At 32.5% G+C, this 21,261-nt stretch overlaps 1 protein-coding gene and 1 non-coding gene across 2 annotated transcripts in view; both read left to right on the forward strand.

The window, feature by feature from the left end:
* The window catches only part of LOC140049782 (uncharacterized), a 72,112-nt gene that overhangs the window by 42,618 nt on the left and 8,233 nt on the right, over positions 1-21,261 (forward strand). The window contains exons 2-6 of the mRNA XM_072094731.1: positions 19,393-19,452; positions 20,126-20,245; positions 20,491-20,595; positions 20,766-20,879; positions 21,044-21,157. Coding sequence (XP_071950832.1) covers positions 19,393-19,452; positions 20,126-20,245; positions 20,491-20,595; positions 20,766-20,879; positions 21,044-21,157 — 513 coding nt within the window. The remainder of the gene's footprint in view (positions 1-19,392; positions 19,453-20,125; positions 20,246-20,490; positions 20,596-20,765; positions 20,880-21,043; positions 21,158-21,261) is intronic.
* On the forward strand, positions 10,496-10,567 carry Trnat-ugu (transfer RNA threonine (anticodon UGU)). The gene has a single exon. It is a non-coding gene; the product is annotated as a tRNA-Thr (tRNA).

The raw sequence follows: 21,261 nt of genomic DNA on the forward strand, positions 1-21,261 counted from the left end.
AATTTATTTCTTAGTGTATATATTATACACATGATTTATAATGAAATCTAGATAAAAATTAACTTATGTCTTTATTATTATGTAACAACAAATGTGGTTTATGACATTATACGCATATGGATCTTTGATCGGATTGTGATACCGGCTATGGTGTTCGCGTTAGCAAGGTCCTATCATATATTATAAATAATTAAAGATTCTGAGAAAATCAATCAATCAATATATCTTTTAAAAATCAATTATCTTTATTTAAATCAATGCATATAACCTATAATTCGTCATAGTGACGAATTAAATCTAGTTTATTAGGTTATATGCATTATCATGCATATAACCTCTTGATTCTGTCAAAATCTTTATTTATTGGTTATCCGCCTCAAGCGGATAACCTTTGTTATTGTAGTGTTACTTTTTTTTTAGGTTATATGCATTATCATGCATATAACCTCTTGATTCTGTCAAAATCTTTATTTATTTATTGGTTATCCGCCTCAAGCGGATAACCTTTGTTATTGTAGTGTTACTTTTTGGTTATCCGCCTCAAGCGGATAACCTTTGTTATTGTAGTGTTACTTTTTTTTTTTATTATTCTTCTTTCTTTCTCCGATTTTGTGTACGCGTTTTCTCTTGAACGTGTTAACATAACATTTTGTAACTTGGTCAACATATAGACAATTAACTGAAGATGTACTGCGAAGCTTTTTGACAATGTCAGATCCGCGTAGCGTAAGTTACGCGCGATTTTCTGAAAATCTTAAATCGGTCATAACTTCGAAACCGATAAATATTTTTTAACGAAATTTTCAGCCACGTTTTCTTCACATCAATGGCTAACTTTTTCGCTCTTCAGCAAATTTTTGAACACTAGAAAGTCTGCGCGTAAACTGCGTTTGAAATTTTAAAATGCTCCTAATTTGTGCACGCTGTTTCTCTGTAACGCGTTAACATAACATTTTGTAACTTGTTCAACATATAGACATTTTACTGAAGTTGTCCAGCCAAGCTTTTTGACGATGTCAGAGCCGCGTAGCGTAAGTTACGCGTGATTTTCTGAAAATCTTAAATTGGTTATAACTTCGAAACAAATGAATATTTTTTAACGTCATTTTCAGCCACGTTTGCTTCACATCAATAGTTAACTTTTTTAACGCTATCGCAATTTGTAACATTAGAAAGTGCGCGCGTAAATGGCGTTTGAAATTTTAAAATGCTTCAAATCAATTTCTGATTAAATTAGAGCACGATTCAGGTCATTTTAAGCGTTTAAAAAATTGCCACTGGTGCGCACATTTTTACGCGCGCACGGCGCAGGGAACAGGTATGAGCATTTCTTTTACACGATTTGTGTTTTTAAATCTTCTGTTAACAATTTTACGTTATTTTATTCACTTTTCAACTTGAAATGGCGTTCTACGAGCACGTTAAACATGACAGGTTGCGCACGAAAACGTCAACAAATTGTGAAAATGTTCCAAAATATGTCTACTTTTAAAAATGACACAGTTCATCAGAATGCAAGGTTACCCCCATTTTTTATTTTAATTTCTTGCAGTGTATGAATCATAGGTCTGATTTATTATAGTGTTGAATGCTAAAACGTGTTTGATGGCTACATTATTTGCATATTAAATATAATTTTTGAAATATTTATCATCAAACAAACATAAACTTATTCAAAGAGCAAAACAATAAACATAACATTTATCTTTTTTCTTTACATGTTAATATATAAAACTTGAAAGTATGTACTTTCATAAAATATCAGCGTTTAAAATTTTTGAAGATTTCATCATAGTAAAATTTATGATTTAAGTTTGATATGTAATAATCAACTTGCATCGAGGGGGTTCACGACATACCGAATGAACGAGGACTCTTTCTTCGGATTTTCGTCAGCAGGTGGTCATATGGCTCGATGTGTAATGCAACCGACTTTGGTATCAGAGGTACCGGGTTCGAGTCCCGTCACGGGAAAACAATTAATTAAAAGGGTTTAGTTGGTTATTACACTGAGAGGGCAGTTTTAATTTTGAATAGCCTACTTTTTTTGGAAAAGTCATAACTTGGAAGTACTTGAATACGCAAGATACGCTTTGTTGCTGGCGGATAACCAAACTCGTCCTCAAGTGACGAGTTTAAGTTCTAGTTTTTTTTATTATTCTTCTTTCTTTCTCGGATTTTGTGTACGCGTTTTCTCTTTAACGTGTTAACATAACATGTTGTAACTTCGTCAACATATAGACATTTAACTGAAGATGTACTGCGAAGCTTTTTGACAATGTCAGATCCGCGTAGCGTAAGTTACGCGCGATTTTCTGAAAATCTTAAATCGGTCATAACTTCGAAACCGATAAATATTTTTTAACGAAATTTTCAGCCACGTTTTCTTCACATCAATGGCTAACTTTTTCGCTCTTCAGCAAATTTTTGAACACTAGAAAGTCTGCGCGTAAACTGCGTTTGAAATTTTAAAATGCTCCTAATTTGTGCACGCTGTTTCTCTGTAACGCGTTAACATAACATTTTGTAACTTGTTCAACATATAGACATTTTACTGAAGTTGTCCAGCCAAGCTTTTTGACGATGTCAGAGCCGCGTAGCGTAAGTTACGCGTGATTTTCTGAAAATCTTAAATTGGTTATAACTTCGAAACAAATGAATATTTTTTAACGTCATTTTCAGCCACGTTTGCTTCACATCAATAGTTAACTTTTTTAACGCTATCGCAATTTGTAACATTAGAAAGTGCGCGCGTAAATGGCGTTTGAAATTTTAAAATGCTTCAAATCAATTTCTGATTAAATTAGAGCACGATTCAGGTCATTTTAAGCGTTTAAAAAATTGCCACTGGTGCGCACATTTTTACGCGCGCACGGCACAGGGAACAGGTATGAGCATTTCTTTTACACGATTTGTGTTTTTAAATCTTCTGTTAACAATTTTACGTTATTTTATTCACTTTTCAACTTGAAATGGCGTTCTACGAGCACGTTAAACATGACAGGTTGCGCACGAAAACGTCAACAAATTGTGAAAATGTTCCAAAATATGTCTACTTTTAAAAATGACACAGTTCATCAGAATGCAAGGTTACCCCCATTTTTTATTTTAATTTCTTGCAGTGTATGAATCATAGGTCTGATTTATTATAGTGTTGAATGCTAAAACGTGTTTGATGGCTACATTATTTGCATATTAAATATAATTTTTGAAATATTTATCATCAAACAAACATAAACTTATTCAAAGAGCAAAACAATAAACATAACATTTATCTTTTTTCTTTACATGTTAATATATAAAACTTGAAAGTATGTACTTTCATAAAATATCAGCGTTTAAAATTTTTGAAGATTTCATCATAGTAAAATTTATGATTTAAGTTTGATATGTAATAATCAACTTGCATCGAGGGGGTTCACGACATACCGAATGAACGAGGACTCTTTCTTCGGATTTTCGTCAGCAGGTGGTCATATGGCTCGATGTGTAATGCAACCGACTTTGGTATCAGAGGTACCGGGTTCGAGTCCCGTCACGGGAAAACAATTAATTAAAAGGGTTTAGTTGGTTATTACACTGAGAGGGCAGTTTTAATTTTGAATAGCCTACTTTTTTTGGAAAAGTCATAACTTGGAAGTACTTGAATACGCAAGATACGCTTTGTTGCTGGCGGATAACCAAACTCGTCCTCAAGTGACGAGTTTAAGTTCTAGTTTATTTATTCTTTCCTTAGCACTATTTTGTCCGTGAATTATCTTGATATCAGTTTCATCTATTTAAGTCAATTTTTCAGAGTATATTCCTTATGGCCAGGAATCGATGTGGTTATATTTTCACGATGCGTAATCAAAAATTACGCGGTCTACGCGCGATTTTACGAAATCACGTTTGTAATCATATCTTCACAAGCATGAATCACAATTAAACAAAATTTGGTACTCATAAATTTCAGGTCATATTTCATCATATGGCAATACAATTACGTGCGTAGCGCAAATAACGCTTGCGTACGCGCGCTTAAAATGTTCAAAATTGTCAAAATTTATTTTCGATGAAATTAGAGTACGTTTCAGGCAATTTTAAGCGTTTAAAAAATTGCCATGAGTGCGCAGATTTTTGCACGCGCACTGCGCGTTATACGTTAATGCGCACTCTTTTTGTCCGATTTCGGTTGTACAACCTTTCTTTAATAATATCATCATATTTTATTCACTTTTCAACGCGTAATTGCCTTATACGAGCACGTCAAAAGTGACAGGCTACGCACGTGTAAGTTAACAAAATGGTGAAAATATGCTAAATTTTAAAATTAATATAGATCGTCAGAATGCTCGGGAACACATATTTTTTATTTCATTTTCTTGAAGTGTATGTATCTTATGTATGATTTATTATTAAACTAAGAGAACAAAAGTTGATTAAGCCATAATTAATTGCATATTAAATTAAAAAAAATTCATTTCGACAATCAAACAAATTATGACATTTTCTTAGGCCAAAATAACAAACTTAACATTAACTTTCTTCCTCCAAAAGTTCATATATTAAAGTTAAAAGTATATAGTTTGACAGTGCATCATTTTTGTACATTTTTAGAGATGTCATCATAGTAAAAAATTATAATTCATTGCGGTATGTAATAATCTATCTGCACCAAAGTGGTTACTGCATAGTAAATACACGGAGGAATTTTTCTACAATTTTTAGACAGTTGTGTATGGCTAGGTGGTGTGTGCTCGTGTCTATGGCACTCAAGGTACCGAGATCGAGTCTCACCTTTGGAAACGAAATAAGATTTTTTTTTTATTATTCGTATTGTTTGTTCAAATTTATTTCTTAGTGTATATATTATACACATGATTTATAATGAAATCTAGATAAAAAATAACTTATGTCTTTATTATTATGTAACAGCAAATGTGGTTTATGACATTATACGCAGAGGGATCTTTGATCGGATTGTGATACCGGCTATTGTATTCGCGTTAGCAAGGTCCTATCATATATTATAAATAATTAAAGAATCTGAGAAAATCAATGAATCAAAATATCTTTTAAAAATCAATTATCTTTATTAAAATCAATGCATATAACCTATAATTCGTCATAGTGACGAATTAAATCTAGTTTTATTATTCTTCTTTCTTTCTCCGATTTTGTGTACGCGTTTTCTCTTGAACGTGTTAACATAACATTTTGTAACTTGGTCAACATATAGACAATTAACTGAAGATGTACTGCGAAGCTTTTTGACAATGTCAGATCCGCGTAGCGTAAGTTACGCGCGATTTTCTGAAAATCTTAAATCGGTCATAACTTCGAAACCGATAAATATTTTTTAACGAAATTTTCAGCCACGTTTTCTTCACATCAATGGCTAACTTTTTCGCTCTTCAGCAAATTTTTGAACACTAGAAAGTCTGCGCGTAAACTGCGTTTGAAATTTTAAAATGCTCCTAATTTGTGCACGCTGTTTCTCTGTAACGCGTTAACATAACATTTTGTAACTTGTTCAACATATAGACATTTTACTGAAGTTGTCCAGCCAAGCTTTTTGACGATGTCAGAGCCGCGTAGCGTAAGTTACGCGTGATTTTCTGAAAATCTTAAATTGGTTATAACTTCGAAACAAATGAATATTTTTTAACGTCATTTTCAGCCACGTTTGCTTCACATCAATAGTTAACTTTTTTAACGCTATCGCAATTTGTAACATTAGAAAGTGCGCGCGTAAATGGCGTTTGAAATTTTAAAATGCTTCAAATCAATTTCTGATTAAATTAGAGCACGATTCAGGTCATTTTAAGCGTTTAAAAAATTGCCACTGGTGCGCACATTTTTACGCGCGCACGGCGCAGGGAACAGGTATGAGCATTTCTTTTACACGATTTGTGTTTTTAAATCTTCTGTTAACAATTTTACGTTATTTTATTCACTTTTCAACTTGAAATGGCGTTCTACGAGCACGTTAAACATGACAGGTTGCGCACGAAAACGTCAACAAATTGTGAAAATGTTCCAAAATATGTCTACTTTTAAAAATGACACAGTTCATCAGAATGCAAGGTTACCCCCATTTTTTATTTTAATTTCTTGCAGTGTATGAATCATAGGTCTGATTTATTATAGTGTTGAATGCTAAAACGTGTTTGATGGCTACATTATTTGCATATTAAATATAATTTTTGAAATATTTATCATCAAACAAACATAAACTTATTCAAAGAGCAAAACAATAAACATAACATTTATCTTTTTTCTTTACATGTTAATATATAAAACTTGAAAGTATGTACTTTCATAAAATATCAGCGTTTAAAATTTTTGAAGATTTCATCATAGTAAAATTTATGATTTAAGTTTGATATGTAATAATCAACTTGCATCGAGGGGGTTCACGACATACCGAATGAACGAGGACTCTTTCTTCGGATTTTCGTCAGCAGGTGGTCATATGGCTCGATGTGTAATGCAACCGACTTTGGTATCAGAGGTACCGGGTTCGAGTCCCGTCACGGGAAAACAATTAATTAAAAGGGTTTAGTTGGTTATTACACTGAGAGGGCAGTTTTAATTTTGAATAGCCTACTTTTTTTGGAAAAGTCATAACTTGGAAGTACTTGAATACGCAAGATACGCTTTGTTGCTGGCGGATAACCAAACTCGTCCTCAAGTGACGAGTTTAAGTTCTAGATATGGATCTTTGATCGGATTGTGATACCGGCTATGGTGGTCGCGTTAGCAAGGTCCTATCATATATTATAAATAATTAAAGATTCTGAGAAAATCAATCAATCAATATATCTTTTAAAAATCAATTATCTTTATTTAAATCAATGCATATAACCTATAATTCGTCATAGTGACGAATTAAATCTAGTTTGTTAATTAATTTGTTTAATTAGGAAGCCACAATGTGTGACACACACCACAGCGCTATGTAGTTAAATGCGGCTTGTTGGCGTAGTGGTTATCACGTTTACTTAAAAACACGCAGAAGGTACCTGGTTCGAGCCCGGGCGAAACCTTTTTTTTTTAACTTTATGGTGAAAAGTAGTGTATAAGATAAGATAAGATAAGATAAGATAACTTTTATTGATCCTCAAAAAGGAAATTCATTGCTCATCATAATAACAAAGAACACACAATAAAAACAAATATAGCATAAAACCATTCTTATAAAAACATCTAAAAAATTACGAGATAAAACTAGATTTGAACTCGTCACTTTGACGAGTTCGGGTTATCCGCGCAAACGCAACATGCACATACCTTAAACTATATGAACTTCGACAATTGTTATGCCATCCTGTGACATAAATTAAGTATGTTTACAGTGTTGAATTGTACCTATTTTGTAGCATACAGCATATTACAGTATTTACAGAATACATTGTATGTTATATACAGTGTAGCATAGACGAAATTACGAGACCCATCTTTTAAATCCAATTATTGACACGATGACGTCATCAAATTGACATATAAAGATATTTTATATTAAGATAATTATCTAAATAATTACATTAATACAAATTTGAGGAATTTTGGGCACGTAAAAGAGAGATGCGCTCTCGATTAAACGCAATGAACTTTTACGCAAGAGATGAAAATATGACCTTTTGAATTCAACTGCCCATATAATGACGTCACAACATCTGATTGGCAAAATATTTACATGAATTTGTATCTACAATCCAATAGCTTCCAGAAAACGTTTTAATCATGGTTATCACTTTTTATTCTGACGATCTATAACAGATTGAAACTTACTGTAAAGATGAAAATAGGTGAACGACGTTATTTACATTTTTAGACATGGTGACGTCATAAAAATTAAAATATTTTTAACTCATGCAAAAGATAGTTGATTGACCTAGACAGTATTAAAATATATGAGGAAATGGAATACGTATAAGCGATATGCGCTCTATTTAATGTAATGAGCAATAGCGAAACAGTCAAAAATCCAATATTTTACATTCGTGTGGCCATACGATGACGTCATAACATCCAAGGGGTAAAGATTCTGCATGAATTCATATCTACAACATATCTGCTTACATATTAAATTAAAAAAATTGGGGGTAACGGTTGATCCTGAGGAGCTATAATAGATTCAAAGTAGGCATATTTTTGACAATATTTTGTCACTTTTGCAACTAAAACGCACGCAAATTGTCTAAATCAACGTGTTCGTATGACGTCATTTTAATTTGAAATGATGTCAATCTTTTTTAAAATGACTAGCAAAGGCTGGAAAATTACAATTCAAGAGAAAAAAACATGATTTTCGTACTCCGTGCGCACCATACGCGTCAATTTTTTCGCGCGCGCGGGAATTTTTGACATGCTTAAAATGTCATGATCAGCGTAGAAAGTTGATTAGAAATTAATTTTGCGCATTTTTAAATTTTAAATGCGCGTGCGCGCGTAACTTCTTGTAAAACATGCCATTTTTAATCCATAGAAAGTTTGCCCAAGATATGACTTAAATTTTCACCAAGTGTCAATACAAAATAACTTTTGGTTTATAATCTATGATCAATCATTGAAATTCATAAAATCGCGCGTAACTTACGCTGCGCGACTCTAACGTCATATAACGAAGTTTCTTGCACATCTACACATACAGGTCAATCTTTTGACAAAGTTATACAATCTTATGTTCACAAGTAATAGAGATATGCTGGTCACAAAAATCAGGGAAAGAAAGAAGAACAAAGATGATGAAAAAAAAAGATATTTACAATCACATGGGTTATCCTGCAACTAAGTTGCGGATAACCAATTATCTTCTTGACTTCCTGTTGTACTAGATGATACCGGAGGGAATAAAGGATTTAGCAAATCGATTTGTTTTCACACTGAGGAGCCTCAATCTACCACTTGGATTAAGTTGGTCTATGATTACTTTGTGGAGAGGATGAGAGGCATCCGACTCAATGCGATCGAAATCTTTCTGGAGGTGTTCTAGGTGCACATCGGTAAAGGAAGGCAGTTCCAGACCAATCATTTTACCAGCCCGACGGATGAAAGTTTCAAGGCGTCCTTTACGCAATATGATAATTATACACAGTATATCTTATTTTTATTATTTTTTTAAATATTTATTTTGTGTAATCGGTAAATACTCTTCCCTTTCGTTGTAGTATTGAGCTCGGATTTAGCATGAATATACTACAGGGACATGTCCTCAAAGCTATAGAGCCGGATTTTTTAATTTCATACCGGATGCAGCCATATCACGTCTCGAAGATGGTACCGTATAGCCGTATTTGGTAGCGCGGTTATTGATGTGTATGTTACGTTACATCCGGTCTTTACGTCATTACAGCTTCTTTCGCTGTACCCCGAGTATTGCACATTCGTGCTTGTTAAATAATATTGTGTATATGTAAATCAATGATGTTGCGTAGCACTGTGTAAATTATATATAAATCATACTGTAAATTATAGAAACAGTGGTCATATTCGGAATATTCGGTTTGAATCCCGCCAGAGACATTTTTCATACAACTATAAAAAAAAATACGGAACTTTCGCCAATGAGCTATGCTCGACGCGATTATGACTGTTTCTATAATTTACAGTATGATTTATATATAATTTACAAAGTGCTACGCAACATCATTGATTTACATATACACAATATTATTTTAACAAGCACGAATGTGCAATACTCGGGGTACAGCGAAAGAAGCTGTATACAGACGTATACAGTTAGAAAGTAAAGAAAAATAGGTTTCGCCAGGGCTCGAACCGGGACCTTCTGCGTGTTAAGCAGACTTGACAACCACTACACTACGAAACCTCTTACATTAAAAATGTGGGTTACAGTTTTTTAATCCATTTAAATTACGAATAAATGGTAATAAGCACAAAGAAAAATAAACATGTGTAAAAGTGATAATTACCGATTACACAAAATAAGTATTTTAAAAAATAATAAAAATAAGATATACTCTGTATAATTATCATATTGCGTATACAGTACTTTTCACCATAAAGTTTAAAAAAAAGGTTTCGTCCGGGCTCGAACCAGGTACCTTCTGCGTGTTAAGCAAACGTGATAACCACTACGCCAAGAATCCGCATATAACCATATAACTACATAACGCTGTGGTGTGTGTCACACATTGTGGCTTCTTAATTAAACAAATTAATTAACAAAAAATTAAAAATCCGGCTCTATAGCTTTGAGGACATGTCCCTGTAGTATGTTCATGCCAAATCCCAGCTCAATACTATAACGAATAAGGGAGGAGTAGTACTTTAAAAATCGCACTTTTTACTCAATAGTGTCCAGATGGAGAAAGAGGAGAAAATGAGTAAGTCCTAGACTCGGGTACCCCGAGGTACCCCGAGTAAAAACCGTTGCGAATTAAAGTTGGAATTTATTCTGACTTGTTAAGCCTCCACTGATTGTGAGGGCGTTTGTTGTATGAGAGAATGTATCTGGTGGGTGAAAATCTGTGATGATACCATACATGGCTCTGTGGTCTAGTGGTATGATACTCGCCCTGTAAGCGAGTGGTTGCAGGTTCGAATCCCGCCAGAGACATTTTTTCATACAACTAAAAAAAAATACGGAACTTTCGCCAATGAGCTATGCTCAACGCGATTATGAGATCATGTTCCGAATATGAGCACTGTTTCTATAATTTACAGTATGATTTATATATAATTTACACAGTGCTACGCAATATCATTGATTTACATATACACAATATTATTTTAAAAACCGTTGTGAATTAAAGTTGGAATTTATTCTGACTTGTTAAGCCTCCACTGATTGTGAGGGCGTTTGTTGTATGAGAGAATGTATCTGGTGGGTGAAAATCTGTGATACATACATGGCTCTGTGGTCTAGTGGTATGATACTCGCTCTGTAAGCGAGAGGTTGCAGGTTCGAATCATTTTTTAATACAACTAAAAAAAAATACGGAACTTTCGCCAATGAGCTATGCCCGACGCGATTATGAGATCATGTTCCGAATATGAGCACTGTTTCTATAATTTACAGTATGATTTGTTTCTATAATTTACAGTATGATTTATATATATATATAATATATATATAAAGTCAAATTACTGAAAAATTGACAATGATGTGGATATCAGTGGCTGGATCACAATGGAGATACACAAACAAATAAGCGAAAGCCTAAATCAAAACGATAAAGTAAAACAGCCAGAAATATTAGCAGAGCTTTCAGGCAACAACATCCCTTCATCAGTGCACTATTGTACGCAATAATAATGCTAATCATAATATCACACGATATATTGTATTGTATTGTATTGTATTGCATATTGTATAAATATTGTTGGAAAGTTTCCAAACTTGCAAATAACTATTCATTATTATTCGTTATATAGAGGTATTGGTATGGAGATTTTTCCGTGATATTGTCGTAATATTTTACCTGGAAACCCATATTGTACCCAGACAGTTGGTCATTTACTTCAAAACATATTTTGAAGACGAATTCTTACAAAAGTGATGCTATTCATTTGCTACCTTATTGTATAACTACCTTTTACCTACTGTAATAAACATATTTAGTGACGTAAATAACGCAAGTAATATGTATAAAAATACCATTAATAAAATCATTCTTCACACTTAAATGATTTATTATACCGTTTCCAAAAACGTGAATTCTTGCATATGTCACATGTCTATCATTTTGGTTTTATATATTTTGCCACATATTGTTGTTGTAATACCTACCTGGAAACATAATAAAACGCCATTCGCTCTACTAAAAGACGAATTGTTATAAAAGGAGCCATTACTCTAGTATCGTACACATTGATAAGTTTGATTCTCTTGATAAGTGACCTACAACTTACAAACAAGATGTTACTCCTCAAGAACAGGATGTTCTTTCTTTTTGTAGTTATCAGAGTTGCTCATGTCCGAACATTTCCTCAAACTCAACGTAAGTTTTGTGTATTTATTTTCTATTATGATAACATACTTTTCAAGACTAAGAATAGTTATGTCGTTATTACGATGTTTTGTGTTCAGCTTATTTGCAATAGTGCCAATTACAATATCAATAGGAGGTGATCTATGGTATCACACATGGAGATGAGGCACACTCGTTGATATCTGAAACAATGCCTTATACATGGCTGCAGTCGCGTGCTCAAGTTAGTGTTTACCGACCAACCGACCGAAATTCTAAGCTTTAGATTCGCGATTTGCACGCGACTAAAAAACAGCACCAAGGGGTTATGCGCACTCATTTGTGTCAAATAATGAAAACATTGAAAATGTTTAGTGAATGAGTGGCCGAGCGGTTAAGACAATGGAACCGTAATTACGTAGCCATAACATCAGCAAGTGTTCGAGGCTCACTTGCTCCATGGTTCTGGTGATAGAACGAGTCTTCTTGGAGGACTATAAACCGTAGGTCCAGTGTACACATACTTTAAAGTACCTAGTACCAGACGAGTAAGGGGTTACCCGGGTGTACTAGAATATCACAGCCACTGATCATAATTGGGCCCTCTGTGTTAATTCAATTCAATCATGTGCGACTATACTCAAATAAGATTCTGTACAGTATAGCAAGATCATGAAGGCTTGTGACTTCGCCAGTTTACCACTACAGTAGTGGCGTAACAGGCGGGGGGGGGGGAGGGGGCGGAATACCCCCCGGATTTTACCGGGTTGAGAAGCGTTCGATCGGGCTGGGTAACAAGTAAAAAAAATTAAATAAAACTCACTTTGACGAATTATAGGTGATCATTTTTATCATTTTATTGACATTAACATTTTTTAAACATGCACGTATGTTAACATACAATGAAAAAATGTTGATGTATGCCATCCTATTATACGCTATAGTGCTGAGTTGTGCCTATTATATGCCATATACATTATGTACTGTATATACTTTTTTTTCAATTCAAATAAACATTTATTTCTTTCATTCATATTTGAGTAAAAAATATTATAATTTCTGATATTTTATAAATAAATATTTTTTTTTTAGAGATGTAATACAGTAAATCATAATGTATAAAAAGATAATTCAGTTATATACAAAATGAAAGAGGCAAAAAAACCCAAGAAAGTATCGATCAATTGGAAACAAAAATCCAATTGAAACTTGTATGTTGGGAAGCCATGTAAGAAGATTATATACTTATATATATAAATGTAAACATATAACTACACATACACATATAGATCAACAGACACACACACACACACCAACAGTAAAGGAAGCAATTTCGAAAAAGTTTCTAAAGTTAAAAAAATATTACAAAATAGAGAAAACAATTAGTTATAATTTGAAATAAGATATTCTTTAAGTTTAAAAGAGAACATTTTGCTAGAAGACGATGATGAAATTTCGGGAGGTAGATTATTGAATAGTTTAGAACCACTATAGCGAATGTTATGTTTCATTTTAGTTAGTTTAGGTTGAGGAAGATGAAGGTCCCGTGATGCTCTTGTGTTATACGAATGGATTTCAGAGTTAGTTAAAAAATTATAGGAAAAGTTAGAAGGCAGTTTGGAATTAATATGTTCATAAACGAAAATGCATTGTTGGAGTTTATTAATATCGTGCACAGTTAAGAGTTTAAGGTTATAAAAAAGGATATTAGTATGAGCAAGACGTGAGTTAACCGAGATAAGACGAACAGCTTTCTTTTGAAGGACGTGTATTTTATTAAGATTTGAAGGGTAATTTTTGGCCCATACAATGTTACAGTAACTAATAAAAGGCAGAATAAAGGAACAGTAAATATTGCGTAAAATTTGAGACGGTAAAAAGGAAGAAAGACGATAAAGTATGCCAATGTTTTTAGAAATTTTTAATTCAATTTCTTTTATATGATTTTTAAAATTTAGCTCTTGGTCAATTAAAACACCTAAAAATTTGGTTTGCTTAACATGGAGAATTACTTGATCACCAATCAGAATTTTATGAGACTCGTCGGTCAGTTTTTGATGACGTATTCCAAACAACATAAAGTTGCATTTACTTAGGTTTATTGAAAGTTTATTCACATTAAAATAATCATTAATATTAATTAATTCTTGGTTAAAAGTATGAAAAATTGATTGAAAGTTAACACTTTTATAAAATAAAGTCGTGTCATCTGCATAAAAATAAAAGGTAAGGATATCTGAGGCGTTTGGTAAATCATTGATGTAAATTAGAAATAAAAGAGGGCCAAGCAAGGACCCTTGGGGAACACCACAGGTAATGGGCTTAAGATCAGAGGTATGATTGTTAACAGAAGTACATTGAAATCTATTTGATAAGTAATTGTTTAAAAGTTTAAGAGCAACACCACGGATACCATAATTTGAAAGTTTAATAATCAGAATATGATGGTCAATAGTATCAAAAGGTATATCTATATACAGTGTAGCATTAGTGAAATTACAGACACACATATCCATCATGTTCTCATTTTTGGCACTGATGACATTATCAAAATAAACTTGTGGATAACAATATCGAAAGATAACGAATTGAGCAATAAAATATAACAATTGGAAGAAAATTTTGCACGTAGAAGCGCGGTGCGCGCTCTTTAAAATTTGTATGACTTTGACGAAAGAGATGAACAAATTGCTTTTTAACTTTAACTGGCCATATGATAACGTCACAAGATTCGATAGGCTTAATTTTTATATAAATTCATATCTACATTTAACCAGCTCTCATAATAAGTTATAATCATCAAGGTCAACTTTAATTCTGAATAGGTGTAAGGTATTCAAATATACATTGTAGGTGAAATTACGTAACCACCGTTATTCACATTTTAAGACGTGATGACGTCTTCAAAATGAAAATATTGGCAACTCATGAGTAACATACTTGGTTGAGGTAGAATATATTACAAATTAAAAGAAAATTGATCACAGATAAGCGAGTTGCACTCTGTTGAATATGGTGGTGTATGACAAAGGAGGAAAAAACCCTATTTTAAAAATTCATGTGGCCAAATGATGACATTGTACCATTTTGTACGTCTAATGTGTATATACATTTATATCTCATTGGCTTCCATAATAAGTTAAAACAATTGGGGGTCACCTTCCATTCTGAAGAGTTATATTCATTTTAAAAAGGCCTGATTTTTTACCATTTTTAACACTTTTGTACAATTAATGTGCGCATTTTGTCATTTTCAACGTGCTCGTATAGCACTATTTCAAGTCAAAATGGACTCGAATTTGGTAAATGTACTATGGAAGATGAGTAGAATGCAATTTGTACAAAAAATTGTTATTTTTTACGCTTTCTATGTACGCACGTGCAAAAACGTGTTTTTGCGCAGTAATTTATTAAAACACGCAAATGGCCTAATTCATGCTCTAAATTGATCAAAACGTAATTTTGAGCATTTTAAATTTTCAACGCGCGATTTCACGCGCATGACCCTACGTGCGCGCGCGGTTTTATTTGCTAATATTTTTACCCTTGACCTGAAGTTTACGTGTAGTGAATTTCATTAATATGTGACAATTAATTATGGAGATATGATTGATAATGTGATTTCACAAAATGGCGTATAAATGACGTCACGGATGAGTGATCACGCTGAAAAGCTTATTAGGACTAAGTTAAAGTATTTGAAAGACATTCTGAAATTTTGGTAATCATTGACATTAAACTTTTTGAGATATTTGTTACACAAAATCTGTACAGAAAGAAATTGCGAAGAAACATTTTTTTTTACAAAAACAATTGTTGAGATATTTGTTGCACAAAATCTGTACAGAAAGAAATTGCGAAGAAACATTTTTTTTACAAAAACAATTTCTCACTAGAATTTAATTCGTCACTTTGACGAATTATAGGTGATCATTTTTATCATTTTATTGACATTAATATTTTTTAAACATGCACGTATGTTAACATACAATCAGAAAATGTTGATGTATGCCATCCTATTATACGCTTATACTATAGTGCTGTGCCTATTATATGCCATACATTATGTACAGTATACTGTATAGTGTAGCATTGGTGAAATTACGGACACACATCATGTTCTAATTTTTCGGCACTGATGACATTATCAAAATAAACTTGTGGATAAGAATATCGAAATATAATTAATTGAGCAATACAATATAACAATTGGAAGAAAATTTGGCACGTACAAGGGCGGTGCGCGCTCTTTATAAATGGTATAACTTTGACGAAAGAGATGAAAAAACTACTTTTTAACTTCAACTGGCCATATGATAACGTCACAACATCCGATATGTTTAATTTTTATAATAATTCATATCTACATTTCACCAGCTCTAATAATAAGTTATAAACATCAATGTCAAATTTAATTCAGAAGAGCTGTAAGGTATTCAAATATACCTTGTAGGTGAAATTACCTAACCACCGTTATTTAAATTTTAAGACGTGATGACATCATCCAAATGAAAATATTGGAAACTCATAAGTAACATATTTGGTTGAGGTAGAATATATTAAAAATGTAAAGAAAATCGATCACAGATAAGCGAGTTGCGCTCTGTTGAATATGGTGGTCTATGACAAAAGGAGAAAAACCCTTATTTTAAAAATTCATGTGGCCAAATGATGACGTCATACCATTTTGTACGTCTAATGTGTATATACATTTATATCTACAATTCATTGACTTCCATAATAAGTTTAAAAAAATTGGGGGTCACCTTCCATTCTGAAGAGTTATATTCATTTTAAAAAGGCCTTATTTTTTACCTTTTTAGCACTTTTTTTACAATTAATGTGCGCATTTTTTCATTTTTAACGTGCTCGTAGAGCACTATTTTAAGTCGAAGTGGACTCAAATTTGGTGAATGTACTATGGAAGATGAGTAGAATGCAATTTGTACAAAAAATTGTTATTTTTTACGCTTTCTATGTACGCACGCGCAAAAACGTGTTTTTGCGCAGTAATTTTTTAAATCACGCAAATGGCCTAATTCATGCTCTAAATTGATCAAAATGTTAAGCTTTTTAAATTTTTAACGCGCGATTTCACGCGCATGAGCCTACGTGCGCGTGTGTTTTTATTTGCTAATATTTTTACCCTTGACCTGAAGTTTACGTGTAGTGTTTTGATTTGATACATTGGCTTTACTATATTGAATTGAATTTTTTACTTTTATGCCAAATGCTGCTATTAGCGCAATTACGAAAATTTTTAATAGTATTTTTACCTCTGGAAATTTTCCCCAACAATGGGCAACAAGCATTATTATTCCTATATTTAAAAAGGGCAAAAGAGATCAACCAGCACATTATAGAGGCGTATCCTTAATATCCACTTTAGGCAAGGTGTTTTTATACATTATAAGCAATAGATTAAGCAAATGGACAGAAGAAAATGAAATATTACATCAAGAACAGGGAGGGTTTAGAAAAGATTGTCGTACTATTGATAACATATTTATTTTAGACATTGTTAACAAATATCTCTAAAAAAAAACGAGGAACTGTGTAAATGGCGTTTATAGATTTAAAACGCGCTTTCGATTCTATAGACACGATTTCCTTATAAGTAAACTAAGAAAATCTGGTATAAAAGGTAAAATAATCAAAGTTATAAAAACAATGTATAGTAAATTGAAAGGGCATGTAAAGGTTGGCAACAAAATTGGAGAATCCTTTAAATGTGAAGTAGGAATACAACAAGGGTCACCTTTATCTTCATTATTATTTAATATTTTTATTTTTATTAATGATATAACTGAGTTATTACATACTGCTGAAAATCGAAACAAAATAAAAATTGATAACATAAATATTAATCATCTACTGTATGCAGATGATCTAGTTTTAATCAGTGATACAGTGTACTCATTACAAGATCTTTTAAATAAACTAGCATATTATTGTAATAGGTGGGGATTGGTAGTTAACATTGACAAAAGTAAAATAATAGTATTTAAAAAAAATGGAAAACTTAAGAACTACGAAAAGTGGAATTATCTTGGTAAAGAAATTGAAATAGTAAAATCTCTTAAATATCTTGGAGTCACTTTCGATTGTTCAGGAAATTGGGAAAAGGCTAGAGAACAAAATAATACACAGGCTAATAAAGCACTTTTCTCACTCAAGAATATAATATATCAGAAATATGGACATCTACCAGTGAATATTTGGAACTACTTATTTGATGTTAAAATAAACCCAATTATACTGTATGGTAGTGAAATATGGGGAAAACTAAACAACAAAAAAATTGATGATATTCAAAATAATTTCTGTAGATATGTTTTAGGGGTCGGGAAATCAGCCACAAATGTTTCAATTAGAGGAGAATGTGGACGATTCTCTTTATCAATTGAAAGTGTACTCAATGTTATCCGTTATTGGGTAAGACTAGTAAATATGAATGAGGACAAATATGCGAAGAAATGTTATAAATCTCAATGTCATAAAGCGCAAAATAATAGTAATTGTTGGGTAAGCGATATAAAACATATGTTATGCTCTATTGGTCATGGAAACATATGGTTTTCACAAAATAATGTCCTTGATAATTTTTTTTATATAGTTAATAAAATAAAAGAAAGGCTAACCGATATGGAACGCCAATCCTTTCTTGAAAGCATAAATATTTCTTCAAAATTAAGATACTATAAAATGTTCAAAAACAATTTCGGAGTAGATGGATAGTTACAACAGACCCTTGACACTAGATATAAGCGAGCTGTAAGTCAACAACTAAGACTGGGCACACTTCAACAAGAGGTAGAAAGGGGAAGATGGAAAAGAATAGAGCGCAGCAATAGGTTATGTAAAATATGTAATATAAATGAAGTTGAAGATGAATATCATTTTGTTACAGTTTGCTCTCGTTACAAGGAAATCAGAAAAAAAATCTTTATTTTTTGGAAATCCAAATACTTTTAAATTCTGCCGTTTAATGTCATCACAGGATCCAATAATTATTGACAATCTATCTAAATATATTTATCATGCTTATAAGTTAAGATATATGTTTTGCTTAGAGAACGAAATTAATTAATTCATTTATCTTGTGACCATAAATTGCTTTATTTTTCAATGAAATTATTATTATATTATATATTTTGTTAATTATTAGGGGCCAGAGGCCTAAAGTAAATAAAGTCAGGCGATAAGCCTGAATGAATGAATGAATGAATGAATATTCATTACATTAACGGATGAATTTGTGCTTTGAGAATCGTTTTCATGAATTCTGTCTAATCCATCATTGAAAGTATTTCTGTAGATACTGTGAGTTTTCCCAATCACAACTGGTATTCATTTACATACAGTAGGCTATGTTTATACACTATACTATTATATTAACATTAAGGTACAGGTATTTGAAATCTGAATTATATAGCAATTTGATAGATTAATGTTTTTCTTCATTTTTTAGGCAATGATCCTTGTACTTCAAATTCTTGTGGTGACCATGGAACCTGTTCTGCCATCCAAAGTACTGATTCATGCTTAATAGATTGCACATGTGACGCTTGCTACTCGGGCTGTGTTTGTGAAACATGTATGTATACTCATATCATATGTATCAATATCATATGTAAACCAAATATAAAAATATTAACCGTTGTTTCTCTACCGTTTTCATATTTTGCATATTATTCGGTGCAAAACAGATTAGTACTGGTTTAACGATGATAATAAATTTAATACACCAAGAAAGTAAAAAACCTGTTGGAAGACCAAAGAAAATATGAATAAAAATGTGATACAGAATGACTTGAAAACAGTATTAAATTACACTGGCCCACATAAGACATTCCCGGGCCCACGACCGGAATAAACGCACAAACTAGTAGACTGCGCTATGTCTAATGATGATGAAGCGTGTTAATATATAAATACATTTACATAGGCCTTTATTTATACCTAGTTTCTTTTTTTCTTAAATTTTCCAAAGGACCTCCTTGGAAACAGGTCTGTTGAGGAATTTTATTATCCTTGGCATCTTTTGTTCAGTTTGTGTTTTTGTTCTCTTCTGATTTTTCAGAATTGTAAAATGTTCTGTTGTTTCTCAACATTTTATACACCTTCAATTGTCATGTTCTGTGATTTTATACGTTTTTGATGCCGAAATCAATCAATTATTGCAAAACCTATTTTTTTTCCAGACACTAGTCCATGTTCATCAAACCCTTGTGCTACTGGTGTGTGTGTTCCCATTCCAGCACAATGTACTTATATTTGTCTACCATGTCCTTTGTGCTTATCTGGACCAACATGTAATATTTGTAAGTTATCAAATTTTATTATTTTTAAAAACACAGAATTTGCTTATATTGAGTCAGACATGTAAGTTTACTGACTTAACAGTCTTTCAATCCGATGAAAACAGTTTGACATCAAAGCCAAATAGGTCAACAGGCAATAGTTATGCTTCAGATAATTTACTGCCAATATCCAGATAACTTACTGCCAATAACCAGATAGTCAATCTCAATAAAGTAGCTATTCCAGTAATTTGTTTGTTTTTTAGATAATGATCCCTGCACTTCAAATCCTTGTGGCACCAATGGAGACTGCAATTCTTATCAATGCTCATTTACTTGTGGATGTGCTCCTTGTTACTCTGGTGCTGCTTGTCAGACAGAGTTTACTGACTTAACAGTCCTTCAATTCCATTTGAAAACAGTTTGACATCAAAGCCAAATAGGTCAACAGACAATAGTTACGCTTCAGATAAATTACTGCTAATAACCAGATAGTCAATCTCAATTAAGTAGCTATTCCAGTAATTTGTTTGTTTTTTAGATGATGATCCCTGCACTTCAAATCCTTGTGGCACCAATGGAGACTGCAATTCTGATCAATGCTCATTTACTTGTGCATGTGATCCTTGTTACTCTGGTGCTGCTTGTCAGACATGTAAGTTTACTGACTTAACGGTCCTTCAATTCCATTTGAAAACCATTTAACATCAAAGCCAAATAAGTCAACAGACAATAGTTACGCTTCAGATAATTCACTGCCAATAACCAGATAGTCAATCTCAATTAAGTAACTATTCCAGTAATTTGTTTGTTTTTTAGATGATGATCCCTGTACTTCAAATCCTTGTGGCACCAATGGAGACTGCAATTCTGATCAATGCTCATTTACTTGTGGATGTGCTCCTTGTTACTCTGGTACTGCTTGTCAGACATGTAAGTTTACTGACTTAACAGTCCTTCAATTCCATTTGAAAACAGTTTAACATCAAAGCCAAATAAGTCAACAGACAATAGTTACGCTTCAGATAACTTACTGC

Source organism: Antedon mediterranea, chromosome 5, assembly GCF_964355755.1.
Source record: "Antedon mediterranea chromosome 5, ecAntMedi1.1, whole genome shotgun sequence".
Classification (NCBI taxonomy): Eukaryota; Metazoa; Echinodermata; class Crinoidea; order Comatulida; family Antedonidae; genus Antedon; species Antedon mediterranea.